This window comes from Eretmochelys imbricata, chromosome 4 (genome assembly GCF_965152235.1).
Source record: "Eretmochelys imbricata isolate rEreImb1 chromosome 4, rEreImb1.hap1, whole genome shotgun sequence".
NCBI lineage: Eukaryota > Metazoa > Chordata > Testudines > Cheloniidae > Eretmochelys > Eretmochelys imbricata.
In genome coordinates, this window is record NC_135575.1 from 94871041 (window position 1) to 94885433 (window position 14393).

General features: G+C 41.9%; 1 protein-coding gene across 11 annotated transcripts in view; it reads left to right on the top strand.

Moving 5' to 3' along the window:
• The window catches only part of FRYL (FRY like transcription coactivator), a 427650-nt gene that overhangs the window by 236558 nt on the left and 176699 nt on the right, over positions 1 to 14393 (top strand). For all 11 annotated transcript variants that reach the window (XM_077815668.1, XM_077815661.1, XM_077815665.1 and 8 more), the window contains 9 exons: positions 5177 to 5280; positions 5432 to 5540; positions 6134 to 6220; positions 7304 to 7475; positions 8880 to 9012; positions 9308 to 9415; positions 11032 to 11269; positions 12986 to 13171; positions 13278 to 13364. In XM_077815668.1, coding sequence (XP_077671794.1) covers positions 5177 to 5280; positions 5432 to 5540; positions 6134 to 6220; positions 7304 to 7475; positions 8880 to 9012; positions 9308 to 9415; positions 11032 to 11269; positions 12986 to 13171; positions 13278 to 13364 — 1224 coding nt within the window. The remainder of the gene's footprint in view (positions 1 to 5176; positions 5281 to 5431; positions 5541 to 6133; positions 6221 to 7303; positions 7476 to 8879; positions 9013 to 9307; positions 9416 to 11031; positions 11270 to 12985; positions 13172 to 13277; positions 13365 to 14393) is intronic.

A 14393-nucleotide genomic window follows, 5' to 3' on the forward strand; every position in this document is an offset into this window, starting at 1 on the left:
TCTCATGCTAGACTGCACATTAGGTGTCTACAGACATGGTTCAGATGTGTTTACAGACCAAACAAAGACAGGGTAGACAAACCTCTCTCGATGCCCTCCAGGGTCAAATGCTCCCTGGATTGGTGGAAAGAACCAACAAATTCACACCCCTCCCTCCAACGTGGCTTCTAATTATGGATGCATCCCTAATTGGCTTGGGAGTCCATCTCAGCAACCTCAAACTCAGGGCAGGTGATCGCCCATGGAGATGACGCTTCACAGTAACCTCCTCAAACTCAGAGCGGTCAGAAATGTTTGTGCTCACTTTCTTCCACTGATCAGTAAAACATTCATGAAAATTATGACAGACAACATAGTATACATGTATTACATTATTTGGCACCCCCTTGCTAATGTATCTTCCCAATGCATGGAAGCGCTAAAGCTATGAAATTTGTGCCTTCACCACAATGTTTTAATATCAGCACCTACCTACCATGAGGGCAGAAGATAACAGCAGATAGTCTCAGTCACAAGTTCTCACATGACCATGAGTGGGAAATGAATCCAACAGTGCTTCACAGCATATTCTATCAGTGGGGGACTCCAGTGATAGACTTGTTCGCTACTTACCTGCACAGGAAATGCCCATTCTATTGCTGCAGAGCTGACCTCGGGAAACATCCATTTAGGGACGCTCTCCTTCTCCTTGGGGAGAAGACCCTCCTATACACCTTTCCCCAGTTCCCTCTGCTGTTGAAGGTCCTGACAAAAAAAGAAAAAGCAAACATCCTACTGATTGCTCCCACCTGGCCGAGACAGACATGGTACCCATACCTGATGAAGGAGGCGATGCGTCCACAAATCCCGCTTCAACCCGTCCCTTATCTCCTCTCACAGAACGAGGGACAAACTCCCCATCCCAACCTGCAGATCCTCTGGCTTAAGGCTTGGCTCCTTCATGGTTCCAAAACATAGTGAGATGCTGCTCCAGTGAGGTGCAGGAAGTGCACTACACAGTAGAAAATCAGCTACCTTACCTACAAAAGTGTATTAGGTTTCAGGTTTGATGCAATTTCAGAAGAATTACCCTGGCATCTTCCACCCTCCCCGTGATGTTGGACTACATACTGGATCTCAAGAGGTCAGAGATATCCCTCAGTTCTTTCAAAATACACCTTGTGGCCATAACAGCTTTCCATCAGCAAATAGAGGGATAGTCTGTTTTTGCCACCCAACTACAAAGAGATTCCTCAAGGGCATAGTGAACCTTTATCCCCAGTCCAGACACCCAACTCCAACTTGGGACCTAAATCTAGTTTTACAGAGCCCAACTAGATCACCAGTTGAAACTATGGTCACTGGTTCACTTACATACCAGTCAATGAAAACGGCATTTCTGATGGCTATTATGTCAGCAGGGAGAATAGGGGAGATAGCAGCACTAATGGCACCCCTCCCCTCTTCTCAGTATTCTTTAAAGAAAAGGTTACTCTTATGCCATATCCAAAGTTAACCCCCAGAGTGACCTCTTCTTTTCCCATAAACAAACTGATTCACCACCTGACCTTTTTTCTTAAATCTCACTGTGATAACAGGGAGGCTATACTGCATATGGTTGACGTTAGGAGAGCCGTAGCCGTTTATCTGGACAGGATGAAGGCCTTTAGGAAATATTCTAAGCTTTTCCTCTCCATCGCAGAAAGGTCAAAAGGTGCAGCAATAGCTGCCCAAAGTCTCTCCAAATGGGACTTGAACTGTATTAACCATTGCTATCATGCTCGCAATGTGTTACCTCCATCCAGAATCTGCACACGCTCAACGAGGTTGGTTTCCACTTCTGTCGCTTTCCTCAAGAATGTTCCTATCTTGGAAATCTGTAGGGCAGTGATTTGGGTATCTGTTCAGACCTTTGCAGAACACTGTGCGATTACTGGAGACTCTGCTTCCAATGCTATCTTCAGCTCCGCAGTGTTATCATCCATAACAGACTCGACTCTGAAGCCCCAACCTCCCATTGGGGATACTGCTTGGGAGTCACCTACCTAGGGCATTACTCGAAGAAGAAGAAGAGGAAGTTACTCACCTGCGCAGTAACGATGGTTCTTTGATATGTGTCCCCCTATGAGTGCTCCACAACCTACCCTTCTCCCCTCTACTTCGGAGTTGTCAAGGTTCCTTCCCCACTCTGAACTCTAGGGTACAGATGTGGGGACCTGCATGAAAGACCCCCCTAAGCTTATTCTTACCAGCTTAGGTTAAAAACTTCCCCAAGGTACAAACTTTTCCTTGTCCTTGAACAGTATGCTGCCACCACCAAGCTTTTAAAACAAAGAACAGGGAAAGAGCCCACTTGGAGATGTCTTCCCCCAAAATATCCCCCCAAGCCCTACACCCCCTTTCTTGGGGAAGGCTTGATAAGAATCCTCACCAATTTGTACAGGTGAACAAAGACCCAAACCCTTGGATCTTAAGAACAATGAAAAATCATTCAGGTTCTTAAAAGAAGAATTTTAATTAAAGAAAAGATATAAAAGAATTATCTCTGTAAAATCAGGATGGTAAATACCTTACAGGGTAATCAGATTCGAAACGTAGAGAATCCCTCTAGGCAAAACCTTAAGTTACAAAAAGACTCAAAAACAGGAATACACATTCCCTCCAGCACAGCTTATTTTACAAACCATTAAACAAAAGAAAATTTAACGCATTTTATAGTTAGATTACTTACTAACTTTACAGGAGTTGTAAGGCTGCATTCCTGATCTGTTCCCAGCAAAAGCATCACACAGACAGAGCAAACCCTTTGTTCTCCCCCCTCCAGATTTGAAAGAATCTTGTCCCCTCATTGGCCATTTTGGGGTCAGGTGCCAGCGGGGTTACCTTAGCTTCTTAAGCCTTTACAGGTGAAAAGATTTTGCCTCTGGCCAGGAGGGATTTTATGGCACTGTATACAGAAAGGTGGTTACCCTTCCCTTTATATTTATGACAGGAGTTCTCAATGGAGGCTTCATGGTGGAGAAGGAATTGAGGGTGGTTCCCCTTCACAGTGCTAATTAGCCTCGAGGCACAACATAAGGGAGGGAAAGAGCATGTGTGAGCCAAATAGACACTGTTACCAAAAATTTCTGATCAGAAGTGCAGGGACGCAGACACATCTACAGTGAATCACCCATAGATACATACATCTCGAAGAACCATCGTTACTGCACTAGTTGAGTAACTTCCTCAGCTGAAGAAATTTATGGTTCACCATATCAACAATAGTAAGATTTGGAACATTAACCAACTTTTACTAATCTCTGCTTTCTGACACGCTGTTTTCTGACTGGCTTATTGGAGGCCAATAATAGATTTTTCTGGACCTCCTACTTCACTTTCTCCATAGAATATTAGGGTTTTTTAAATATTGTGATACATCGGGTCCAGGGAGCAGTGGGAGAGGGGAGATATATAAGCCCTAGGCTAATTAAGGCCTGGTTCCCTGTAGACTAGGGAAGGTTACTACAGATTAATTGGAGCACCGGTAGTCAATTAAGGCCCTGTCAGGAACCCAATAAAAAAACCCTGCTTCAGGCAGACAGGGTGGAGCGACAAAGGAGAGAGGACTGGAGTTTGGAGGTGTTGCTGAGAATTGAAAGACTAGAGAACCGGAGGAAGGGAGACCCTGCCCCAGCAGAACAGGAAGGTTCCCTCCCCCAGCATCAAGGATCTAGGGTAACCCTACCCAGAGGAAGATGGTAAGAAACCCGCAGGGACTGAGAATGACTGGGGCTCAGAGTGAGGAGCAAACCTAGACCCCTTCCCTGCTTCCCTCCTCTACCACCTTCCCGGGCCACTAGTGGGGCCCTGGGCACCCCAAGAGCAGGGGTTAGGGGTGGCATCCTAGCCCCCGCCCACCAAGGAAAATGCGGGACCCACCACACCAACATTGGCCATTTTGTCACAATATATATTATACTAAAGACATTTAGAAATGCTCACAGAGAATGTGCAGTATTGTATTTCTGCTAAAGACTTTCAGAATGTATGTACTGACTTATTTTTGTGAACATAAAGCTCTGTTGTCTCTTGAGAGAAATGTTGATAAAAGTGAAAAGTATGATTTGTAGTAACCCAGTCCATGTACCTCAAGCTTTCTTCAAGTTCTTCTTTAAAACACACTTCTTTATGAAGCCTATAAATTCTAGTCCTCACTTCAAAGAAATACACAAAAATAATTCCTGAACTTCAAATAAGTGAGCGTTATTAATCAGCAAAGCCATGCAATCTTACTGCAGGTAACCATTGTTGTCTTCTCTACTTCTTCTTTCCCTCCATTGTTATCCGATGGGGAGCCAAGATGTTGTTTGTCTGTTCAATGCCATGGCATTTATGGCTGTGACAGGATGTCAGCGTTTCTTTGGGGAGAGACAGGACAATTCTGTCTCATATTGGCTTATGGTGGAAGCCAGACTAGGTAGAATTCTTCAGCTCCAAGACAGATTACATGCCCCTCTGAGTAGGAGGAGAGAACTAAGGGAAGGGTAGAAGTAGGGTGATCAGATATCCCCATTTTATCGGGACCATTCCGATTTTTGGGTCTTTTTCTTATATAGGTTCTTATTACCCCCGCACTTCTTGTCCTGATTTTTCACATTTGCTGTCTGGTCACCCTAGGCAGAAGTGCAGGGAGAAATCCTAGGAAGAAGCCAAGCTCAGGAGAAAACTTTGGCTAAGGTTAATTCTGTTGTTTAAGTTAATACAAAAGGCAAACTGCAGGAGTGGGTTTGGACATTAATCATATATATTTGTTTGGGCTGTATTCCGACAGCACTTTGAGGACTCTGCCCATTTCCAGTGGCACTGTAGGAATAAATTAAATATATACAGTAAAACAATAAAATCTTGATGTTCACCTCAAGAGAAATATCTGCTTGTTAGAAAGTCCTTTGCTTTCAATCTGACAAAAGCATACAAAATAATCGATAATATGCAGTTAAATACATACTGTACATATGTAATCGAGAGGTTTTTGTATTGAGGTTTTTTGTTTTTAATTAAACTTACATTCAGGGTATTAAATAGATCAGCCTTCTGGGTTAAAGCAATCAAACATAAACTTGAAATATTACAGTTTTTTATAAGGAAAGGAAACAAGTAAATTAGGGATAGTTTCACAGGTGATAGTAACTGCATTTTAATTTTTTTTTAACAGAATAAAGATCCCAAAATGTCCCGAGTTGCACTGGAATCTCTCTATAGATTACTCTGGGTTTATGTTATTAGAATAAAATGTGAAAGCAACACTGTAACACAAAGGTAAGTTCCTTATGTAATTAAAACTATTGTGAGGCTGTTTTAATGAATTTAAGACAAACACATTTTAATTAAAAAAATTCTCTCTATGGAAATCCTTTCTGTAAAGTTGTGTGGATTTGTTCCTAACACATGTTTTTCTAAATTTTTGTAGCCGTCTCATGAGCATTGTATCAGCACTTTTCCCCAAAGGCTCACGTAGTGTGGTCCCTCGAGACACACCTCTAAATATATTTGTGAAGATTATTCAGTTCATTGCTCAGGTAAGCTCCCTCCTATAATATGTTTTAGATGGACGTCTGAGAGTACACTAAATAATTTGTGGAAAAAAATTAAAGATAATCTACCAAGTCCATCCCTGACATACTTTCACTGAAACCTGTAGAGGTACACATTAGGAATGACATTAGACCATAAACTTATAAGAAAGTAACCAAATTTAAATTCACTACACAACCCTGATTCATTCACAGAACATCATGTGCAGTCACTGAAGCAAGGGTCTTATGATGTGTGATTATGTAATTAAAGACTGCATTATATTGCATATGCACAAGGGGGCTGAATTATGGTTGCAAAGGTAACCTTAATTCTGGCATTTCCTAATGTTCGAGTACTTGATTTTGCAGCTTTAATGTTCTGTTAGTGTAGTTTACAGTAGTATGTACTGTAGAATAATGCAAAGAATGCTTCAGTAAAGTAACTGAGACAATTACTCCATAGGAATCATTAGCAAAGAGGAATATTTTTTTATGACTGTTAATTATAAGATAGTTAGACATGATATTCAGTTTCTTGGCTTTGTGTATGTGCTAATACAAAGTGAGTCTTATGTAGGCATGTTTTTTCTTCATAGGAACGCTTGGATTTTGCAATGAAAGAAATAATATTTGATCTTCTCAGTGTTGGAAAATCACCTAAAACCTTCACTATTAATCCAGAGGTAAAGTCACCTGAAGAGCTGTTTGTTTGTGAAACAGTGTACAGATTTATACATAGCAAAGAATGTTAAAGAGTAGAAAACAGCTGTTCAACATGTTGAGGCAAAGTGGCCCACCTGTGGGCCTCGCAGTGCTGCTGTTTCTCCCAACTGAAGTAGAAATGTTCACACATACACTAAGCCTCCGCACAACATCCATACCATCCGAGGCATTCAAAACAAATCATTATTTTCATATGACTATTGCCATGTTTTAGAGGAAGAGAGGGTAGAGGTAGTCCAGCACAAAGATTTAACAATTGTGGCTTCCTCCAAAAGGAATAATGGGAAATTATGAGAAAATTACAATGAATAAGTATGCAAAGAATGAACTGTTAGGGAAGCATGTGAGGATGGGTTGGTCCATATATCGAAAGAGTGCAGTGTGGATCAAACCAAAGAAACAGCTGTAGGTGTGGAGTAGTGTTTTTTTCAATTCTGGCCAGTAGTAGCTGGGGCAGGAACAAGGTAACATTTCACTTGTTTCAATAAAAAATTAAACCGGGAAGTGTGTGTGTAGGTGTTTACTATAATTAGCATCCTTTTCTCAGAGAAGTCCTTCTCAGCCCTTTTCAGTTTAGTATGTAGGAAAGCCCCAATCTTGCAGTTCTTTGAGTTCAGCAGCCTGTACACGAGCAATGAAATGCGAAATTAGAGCCTTAACAGGTAACTTTCTATATACTTTGATATCTGCCGGCAGCATGTTACTCTGTGAAGATTCATGTCAGTAATAATAATCATTTAGAGCTCTGTCCTTCAAGTTATTGACTCCCTCTTGGACGGTGATGAGCTGCTCCCAAATCCCATTGACTGAATCAGGTGAGGAGCTGCATCCCTGGATCAAACCGTTTTATCTTACTATTAGAAGTATTCTAAAATGTAACATTTAAATATGTCTACCATAGTAGGGCTCTTTTGATCTGTCCCTAAAGAAAGGATAACGAAATATATATTAGTGTTTATTTTGCACCACCTATATAACGTTGCAAGTTTGCAATTCCTCCTGGTTTCTAATTCTTTTGTTTCCCCTTCCCGTTACCATTGAAGCGCATGAATATAGGCCTCAGAGTCTTCCTTGTGATAGCTGACAGTTTGCAGCAGAAAGATGGTGAACCACCAATGCCAACAACAGGAGTTGTTCTTCCCTCAGGAAACACTCTGCGTGTCAAGAAAATTTTTCTCAATAAAACTCTGACAGATGAAGAAGCAAAAGTTATAGGTGAGTATAGGTATTCTTTTGCAAGAACCTTAACAGGTTAAATATACACATTCATACTTTGATACTGAAGCAGTATTTTTATGTGGGTTTTGATTTTATATTGTAATTAAAATTTTTTTTTATAAAGTGTCTAGTACTTGTGAAGTTTTTTTTTTTTTAAATGTTCCCACTTATTTACAGTAGCAATGTGAAATTTGGCACATAAAACCAGATCTTTGCCCCTCCATCTAGCAGTGCAAAGCAGCCTGAAAACTGTCCAAATGAGTCACCCAGGCATTCCCCTGGTGTAGGGAGCATTCTAGGGCAGTCCTAGAAGAAGGCAAGGTGACTGAGGCCACGACCATAGTGCTCCACTGATTCCTGGCTGATGGAAGGATAGGCTGTAGACCAGGGTGGGCAAACTATGGCCTGGGGGCCGCATCCAGCCCTCCAGACATTTTAATCTGGCCCTCAAGCTCCCACCGGGGAGCTGGGTTTGGGGCTTTCCACACTCTGGTGCTCCAGCCAGGGAGCGGGGTACGGGGCTTGCCCCATTCTCTGTGGCTCCCAGAAGTAGTGGCATGTCCTTCCTCTGGCTCCTTTGCGTAGGGGCAGCCAGGGAGCTCCGCACACTGCCCCCGCCCCAAGCACCACCCCTGCAGCTCCCATTGGCCAGAAACCGCGGTCAATGGGAGCTGCAGGGGCAGCGCCTGCGGATAGGCAGCGCGCAGAGCCGCCTGGCTGCGCCTACACATAGGAGCCAGAGTGGGGACAGGCTGCTGCTTCTGGGAGCTGCTTGAGGTAAGTGCCGCCCAGAGCCTCCACCCCTGCTTTCCTCCTGCCCCCCAACCCTCTGCCCCAGCCCGATCCCCCTCCTGCCCCCTCTGAACCTCTCAGTCCCAGCCCAGAGCACCCTCCTGCACCCCAAACCCCTCAGCCCCACCCCAGAGCCTGCACCCCTAGCTGGTGCCCTCACCCCCTCCCTCACCCTAACCCCCAATTTCATGAGCATTCATGGCCCGCCATACAATTTCCATATCTAGATGTGGCCCTCGGGCCAAAAAGTTCACCCACCCCTGCTGTAGTCTATAGGCTACTCTTAAATATGCTGGGGACCAAAATTGCCTGAGGGTCAAGGAAATAGAAAAAGTGCTTAGAGTCACTTCCTTCCATTTATTTCCTCTTTTTCCTCCAAAAAGAATTGTATACTTTTATATAACACATCCTGTTTAATTTTAAAAAAGGAAAATTTTGTCAGTTAAAATATGGTTCCGTTAAAATTAATTTAGTATATGATTTCTTATCTTTTGTACAAGAAGATACTGGTCCTAAACCAGTGATCAAATAAGAGACAACTAAGGTGAAAATAAAATTTAAAAATACTGAGTTGTGAAAGAGGTGACTTTGAGTGCTTCACTTCTTCAGGAATGTCAATATACTACCCTCAAGTAAGAAAAGCACTAGACAGCATTCTTAGGCATCTGGACAAAGAAGTTGGGAGACCAATGTGCATGACTAGTGTACAGATGTCAAATAAGGAACCTGAGGACATGATCACGTATGTAGCAAATTATAGTTTAATCATTCTTACTGTCATATCCTTGTAATTGATTTTTTGTACCTAAAAGTAATTCAGAGATCAATTTATTAATCCATTTAAATGTGTTTAGGTTTAATTAAATGCTAGGATACTTAAAATTTGTCCACAAAGGATATGATGATTGTACTGATTCATAGATTAATTATGAAGATTTGAGTTGAATGGCTCTTTGAAAACTTATGTGTATTTAATACTGAAAATACCATAAAATAGGCTTCCCTGTGATTCTGTTTTGTGTAAATTGATTTTGTAGGGGAGAGAGAAAACCGAAGATTGATTTGTTCAGAACTTGTATTGCTGCTATCCCAAGACTGATTCCAGATGGCATGAGCAGGACTGACCTTATTGAATTACTAGCAAGGTAAGGAAAATTAAATCCTAGTTTTAATGAAGGTCCTAAAAAAAACAAAAAAAGCTTCAAGCAGTATTTCAGAAACCCAAGGCCAAAAACTATTGGAAATATATTATTAGATACTAATATTCCATTTGCACAGAGTCTGATTTTTTTTTTTTTTTTTTTTTTTACACTGTGACATGTATAGTTGTCAGCAGACCCAGAAAAGTAGCAGAGTAGATTCTAAAAGAGAGAATCTTGCACGCAAGACCAGACTTATACTTTTTCATATATGGCCTCTCTTTAAAAGTTCATATTTTAGTTAATTTGCAATTTGTACAGGACTCTTCTTTCACTCATAGCTCCATCTTCTTTTGCTGACCATACTGTGAAGGCATTGTTGTTTGACATAATTAAATTTGCCAAATGTCAGCCAAAATTTTGAGGGAGATTTGGATTTTGTTTCTTCTATATTGCTTTTTCTGACCCTTTCTTCTTAGTTCCCTCCAACCCTGTCCATATTCCTCTCATTATGATCTCCCTGTTCCTGCATGCAGAATGTGAGTGCTGCCCACCTTAACACACATGGCCCACTCCTCTCCTTCAGTCAGTGGAATTATCAGCATTTGCAACTCTGTTAGAGCACACAAAGTCAGGAAAGGGAGCTGAGCTATGAGCCGAGGAGTTTTCATGTATTAACATGAAAGAAAATAAATCCCTCTAATGCTTTCCTTCCATGTTTTATGAAGAAAGGGGAGAAGAACAAGTTAGTTGAAATGGCCTGAGCAAGTAGTATTGGACAGGTGGAACTAGCAGGAGATTTAGGGGCAGAAGAGTGGGAAGGACAGTGTCTGGTGGGAACCAGTAGAGTTTTAAACACGGGTCACGTCTGCTTTAATGGCAGGACTACAGTATAGTCTATGGCTGATGTTTGTTCCTGTGGTTTTGGAGTCAAATAGGAACAGAAGATGGTGTTGTGAGACAGTAAAATCTTTTAAAAACACAAGTATTTTTTCTAACGATCAAAAATGTCATTAAATAACCATATCATAGATGTATGGATGTATTTGATAGTATGTTTGATAAGTGCCTCCTAGTCTAAAAAGCTGAGCCATATTTTCAAAAGTGCATACTAAATTGTACACTTGTTTTTGCACATGCCTGAGATGAGCTCCGGTTTGCACATAAACATAGCTATTTATTTAGAGTTCAGTCTATGTGGGGGGGAAAGCACTCCATACCAAAGGATGTCCATCCAGAACTTCGAAATATTTGCAGACGTTGTTCAGGTATGTGCAAAACTGCATACCTGAAAGTATGGCCCATTCTCTTCAAATTATTTGATTACCCTCTTAATTAGTTAAAGCCTACTGCTTTGAACTGCTGTAGCCGTACAGCCTGCTGTTAATAATCCAGTTGTAGCTTCAAATGGATTTAGAACTAATGGTTCAGGTACGAGTCATATCTTCAGGCTGGGAGCATAGCTAGCTCAGCCTTCCAGCACATAGATGCTTCATGTTGTATAGTCAACGATATAAATTGACTTCACTTTATAACTGGTAAAAGGCCTTTGTCCAGTTGAGAATGTGAGGATTTGAAGGGATGGTGAAGTTTTTTAACAATATTGTACATTCTCTTAACAGGCTGACAATTCACATGGATGAAGAACTCCGTGCCCTCGCTTTCAATACTCTACAGGCATTAATGCTTGATTTTCCGGACTGGCGGGAAGATGTTCTTTCAGGATTTGTTTATTTTATTGTGCGTGAAGTGACTGATGTCCATCCAACCCTTCTTGACAGTGCAGTAAAGATGTTAGTGCAGCTAATAAATCAATGGAAACAAGCAGCCCAAATGCACAATAAAACCCAAGATTCTCAGGTATTGTAATGCTGCATGAAATTCTTACATTACCAATTCCATGTAACTGAACAAATTCTCCTGTGAAATTAAAACACTTTTTCTCTCTTAAAATTAGTTTTTAGCAATTTGCTTTCCTCATCTGATTCATAGCTTTTTTTTTTTAATTGTAATCTATGCTGTCATAGGACAGCCCCTGCTGTGGCTCGCTTACCTCAATAGAATACCCCTCCTTAAGCCTGGCTTATTACAAAATGTGCAGATAGTCCAAACTAGAAGTCCTAAAACTGCCCATTTATCACCCCAGTGCAAGTATTTAAATTCCCAAGACAGCTCGCCTATTGACGTAATGTGTCACATTCCGGCATTTTCCACCACATGCAGACTCTTTCTTGGTTCCCTTCTGTACCTCTGCCTGGTCTGCCACCCCATCCCTTCCAGCTGGTGTGCAACCCTGCTCTTCCCAGAGGGAATGCCCCCGGCCCCTCTGCTGGGAGATCATCCTTACCAGGAGAGCATCCCTCACTCTCCATGGTCCTTTCATTATTCCCCTGGGTTCATCTGTCTGGCCTGAGAGATATCAGTGAGTATGCTCCTCCATTGCTCCCCTGCCTTAAGTCTGCTCTGGCCTTCTGGCTTAGACATCAGCAGGCGAGACTCTGCTTCTCCCTGGTCTTAGCCCTCTCGATGGCCATGGCTCTCTGGCTTGGGTAGGTCAGCCAGCAAGCCACTCTTGGTGCTCTCTTGTCTTCAGCCTGTTCATAGGAACCAACTGCAGCTTCCTCCTAGGACCTTCCACAGTCCCTCTGACTCCCACACAACTCTTACCTGCCCTTTCCTGACTCTCACTCAAGTAGTTCTGACTCACAAGGTCTCTGTTGGTTCTCTTACCTGTGCCCAGGTGCCCTCTTGTCAATCCAGTTGGGTAGAGCTGGTGCACTGGCCCTGCTCTCTCTTAGAGTGCCAGTGTCACGCTGGAATATGCTTATTCTGTTTATGTTATAGAGAGATATTTTGTATATACACGTGTATCCTTGTATTTGTTGCTGCATTTTGTGTTTATTTTAAAATAATTATGAACAAAAAAGTCAGTGGTAAAATAGTATTCAATGTTCCATACAAAGAAGTCATCTACTGCTTCTTTTTTATGTGAAGGTCTCACGGTGTAATTGGAAATATAATTAATAGGAATGAATGAGCTGGTTTGAACTAGTAAGAATTTACCTTATCCTTCACTCAGAAGTTTTAAAGTGAACCAAATGCTTCTTGAAGAAAAGGAGTACTAACACATTTATTTGCACATAAGCTTTCGTGAGCTACAGCTCACTTGATCTGATGAAGTGAGCTGTAGCTCACGAAAGCTTACGCTCAAATAAATTTGTTAGTTTCTAAGGTGCCACAAGTACTCCTTTTCTTTTTGCGAATACAGACTAACACGGCTGCTACTCTGAAACCTGTCAAATGCTTCTTGTTGAGGTTGAAAAAGCTTGGTAAATTGTTTTAAAAAAAATTGCATGCCTCTCCACTGGTCTCAGCAAAAAGTGGAATTTTCAAAAGTGAATAGGAAAGGTTGTTCCTATGATATTTTTGTTTTGGCCGAAACCAGGAAATGCTAGAAATCTTGTGAGAGTCAATGTCATGAAATGTTTATCTCCTATCACTAATAATTGAACCGATATAGCTCAATAGTGTTTTCTTTGCTGTTAATTTAAATGACACCTGTATAATTTTTTTAAGCGTGGTGCCTCTAATGGAACTGCCCATACTCTTCCCCTGGAGAGGACCCTTTACTCCAACGTATTTCATATTGTGGAAGGCTTTGCATTGGTCATTCTTTGTAGCACGAGGCCTGCAACCAGAAGATTAGCTGTCAGCATTCTTCGAGAAATGCGGGCTTTGTTCACCCTTTTAGAAATTTCCAAGGTAAGAGCTAAGAGGTAGTCATATATAACTGTTCACTGAGAGGGTACTGCTTGGTGTCCTTTCTTGAACTTTGAGATTCTCATGCATTGTATTTGTCCTTTTTTAGGGTGATGATGAGCTGGCAATAGATGTGATGGACAGACTGAGTTCATCTATTCTTGAGAGTTTCATACATCTCACTGGGGCAGATCAGGTAGGAATATTTTGTGGAGAATATAAAATTATTCTGGAAATTAGTTTGGACTCAACTTAATCATGAGTATCTTTATCTAAATTTTGTTCTTCAAGTGATGGTCCCTATGGGTATTCCATATGTGGGGTGTGCGTGAGCACCATGTGCCTGAGTCTGAAAGTGTTTGTTGGCAGTGTCTGTTGACCTGCATATATGTAGGGCATCCCCTCATGCTCCCAGACGATGTATAATAAGTAGTGCAGGTCAGTGCCTCTCCAGTTCCCTCTTACCACTGCATGGCCTGAGTCAGAACCCCTGTTCCTTCGTGCTCTTAGTTTTTGCTAAGAGACTGGCTATTCTTCATTCAGTGTATATAGTTGTAAATAGTCGTAGTTGTTTTAGTGTAGATAGATAAGTTAGTGTAGTTATTTCCCCGTGTCGGGTCCCTCCCCTTCCGGGGTACTATGCTCCGGATTTTGGGATTTAAAAACTGCATCTCTTGCCAGCACTCATTCTCTGTGAGCACCCAGCACCAGAGTTGCCTTTACTGCCTCAGCGAGGCACATATTATGACTTGCTGCTCCATTTGCAAGTCCTTCCTGCCTGGAACCTGGGAAGCTTGAGAGCTCCACCTCCAAAAGAACTTGATTCTAGATCTTCAGATGCTGAACACTTTTATCAGAAAGTCCAAGTTCTGCATAGTAATGCTGGCATTGAGTATTCCCTCCCTTCCCCAGGGAGCCTGGTTTGCGGCTCTCAACATGAAGGATGTTTACTTCCATGTTGATATTCACCCAGCCCACTGCAAGTTTTTCTCTGTTTTTGGGGTGGACACCAACACTACTAATTTTGGGTCATCCCGTTTGATGGATGGCACCTTAGTGTTATGCACCCTACCGCCATCTGTTTCATGAAGGGTTTACTCAATGCCTTTCCACCAGTACTGAAGTGGGACCTTAATCTCATTGTTTCTACCCTCATGAAGCCACCCTTAAGCCACTGGCAACATGCTCCCTTTCCCACCTTTTGATGAAAATGATACTCCTGGTA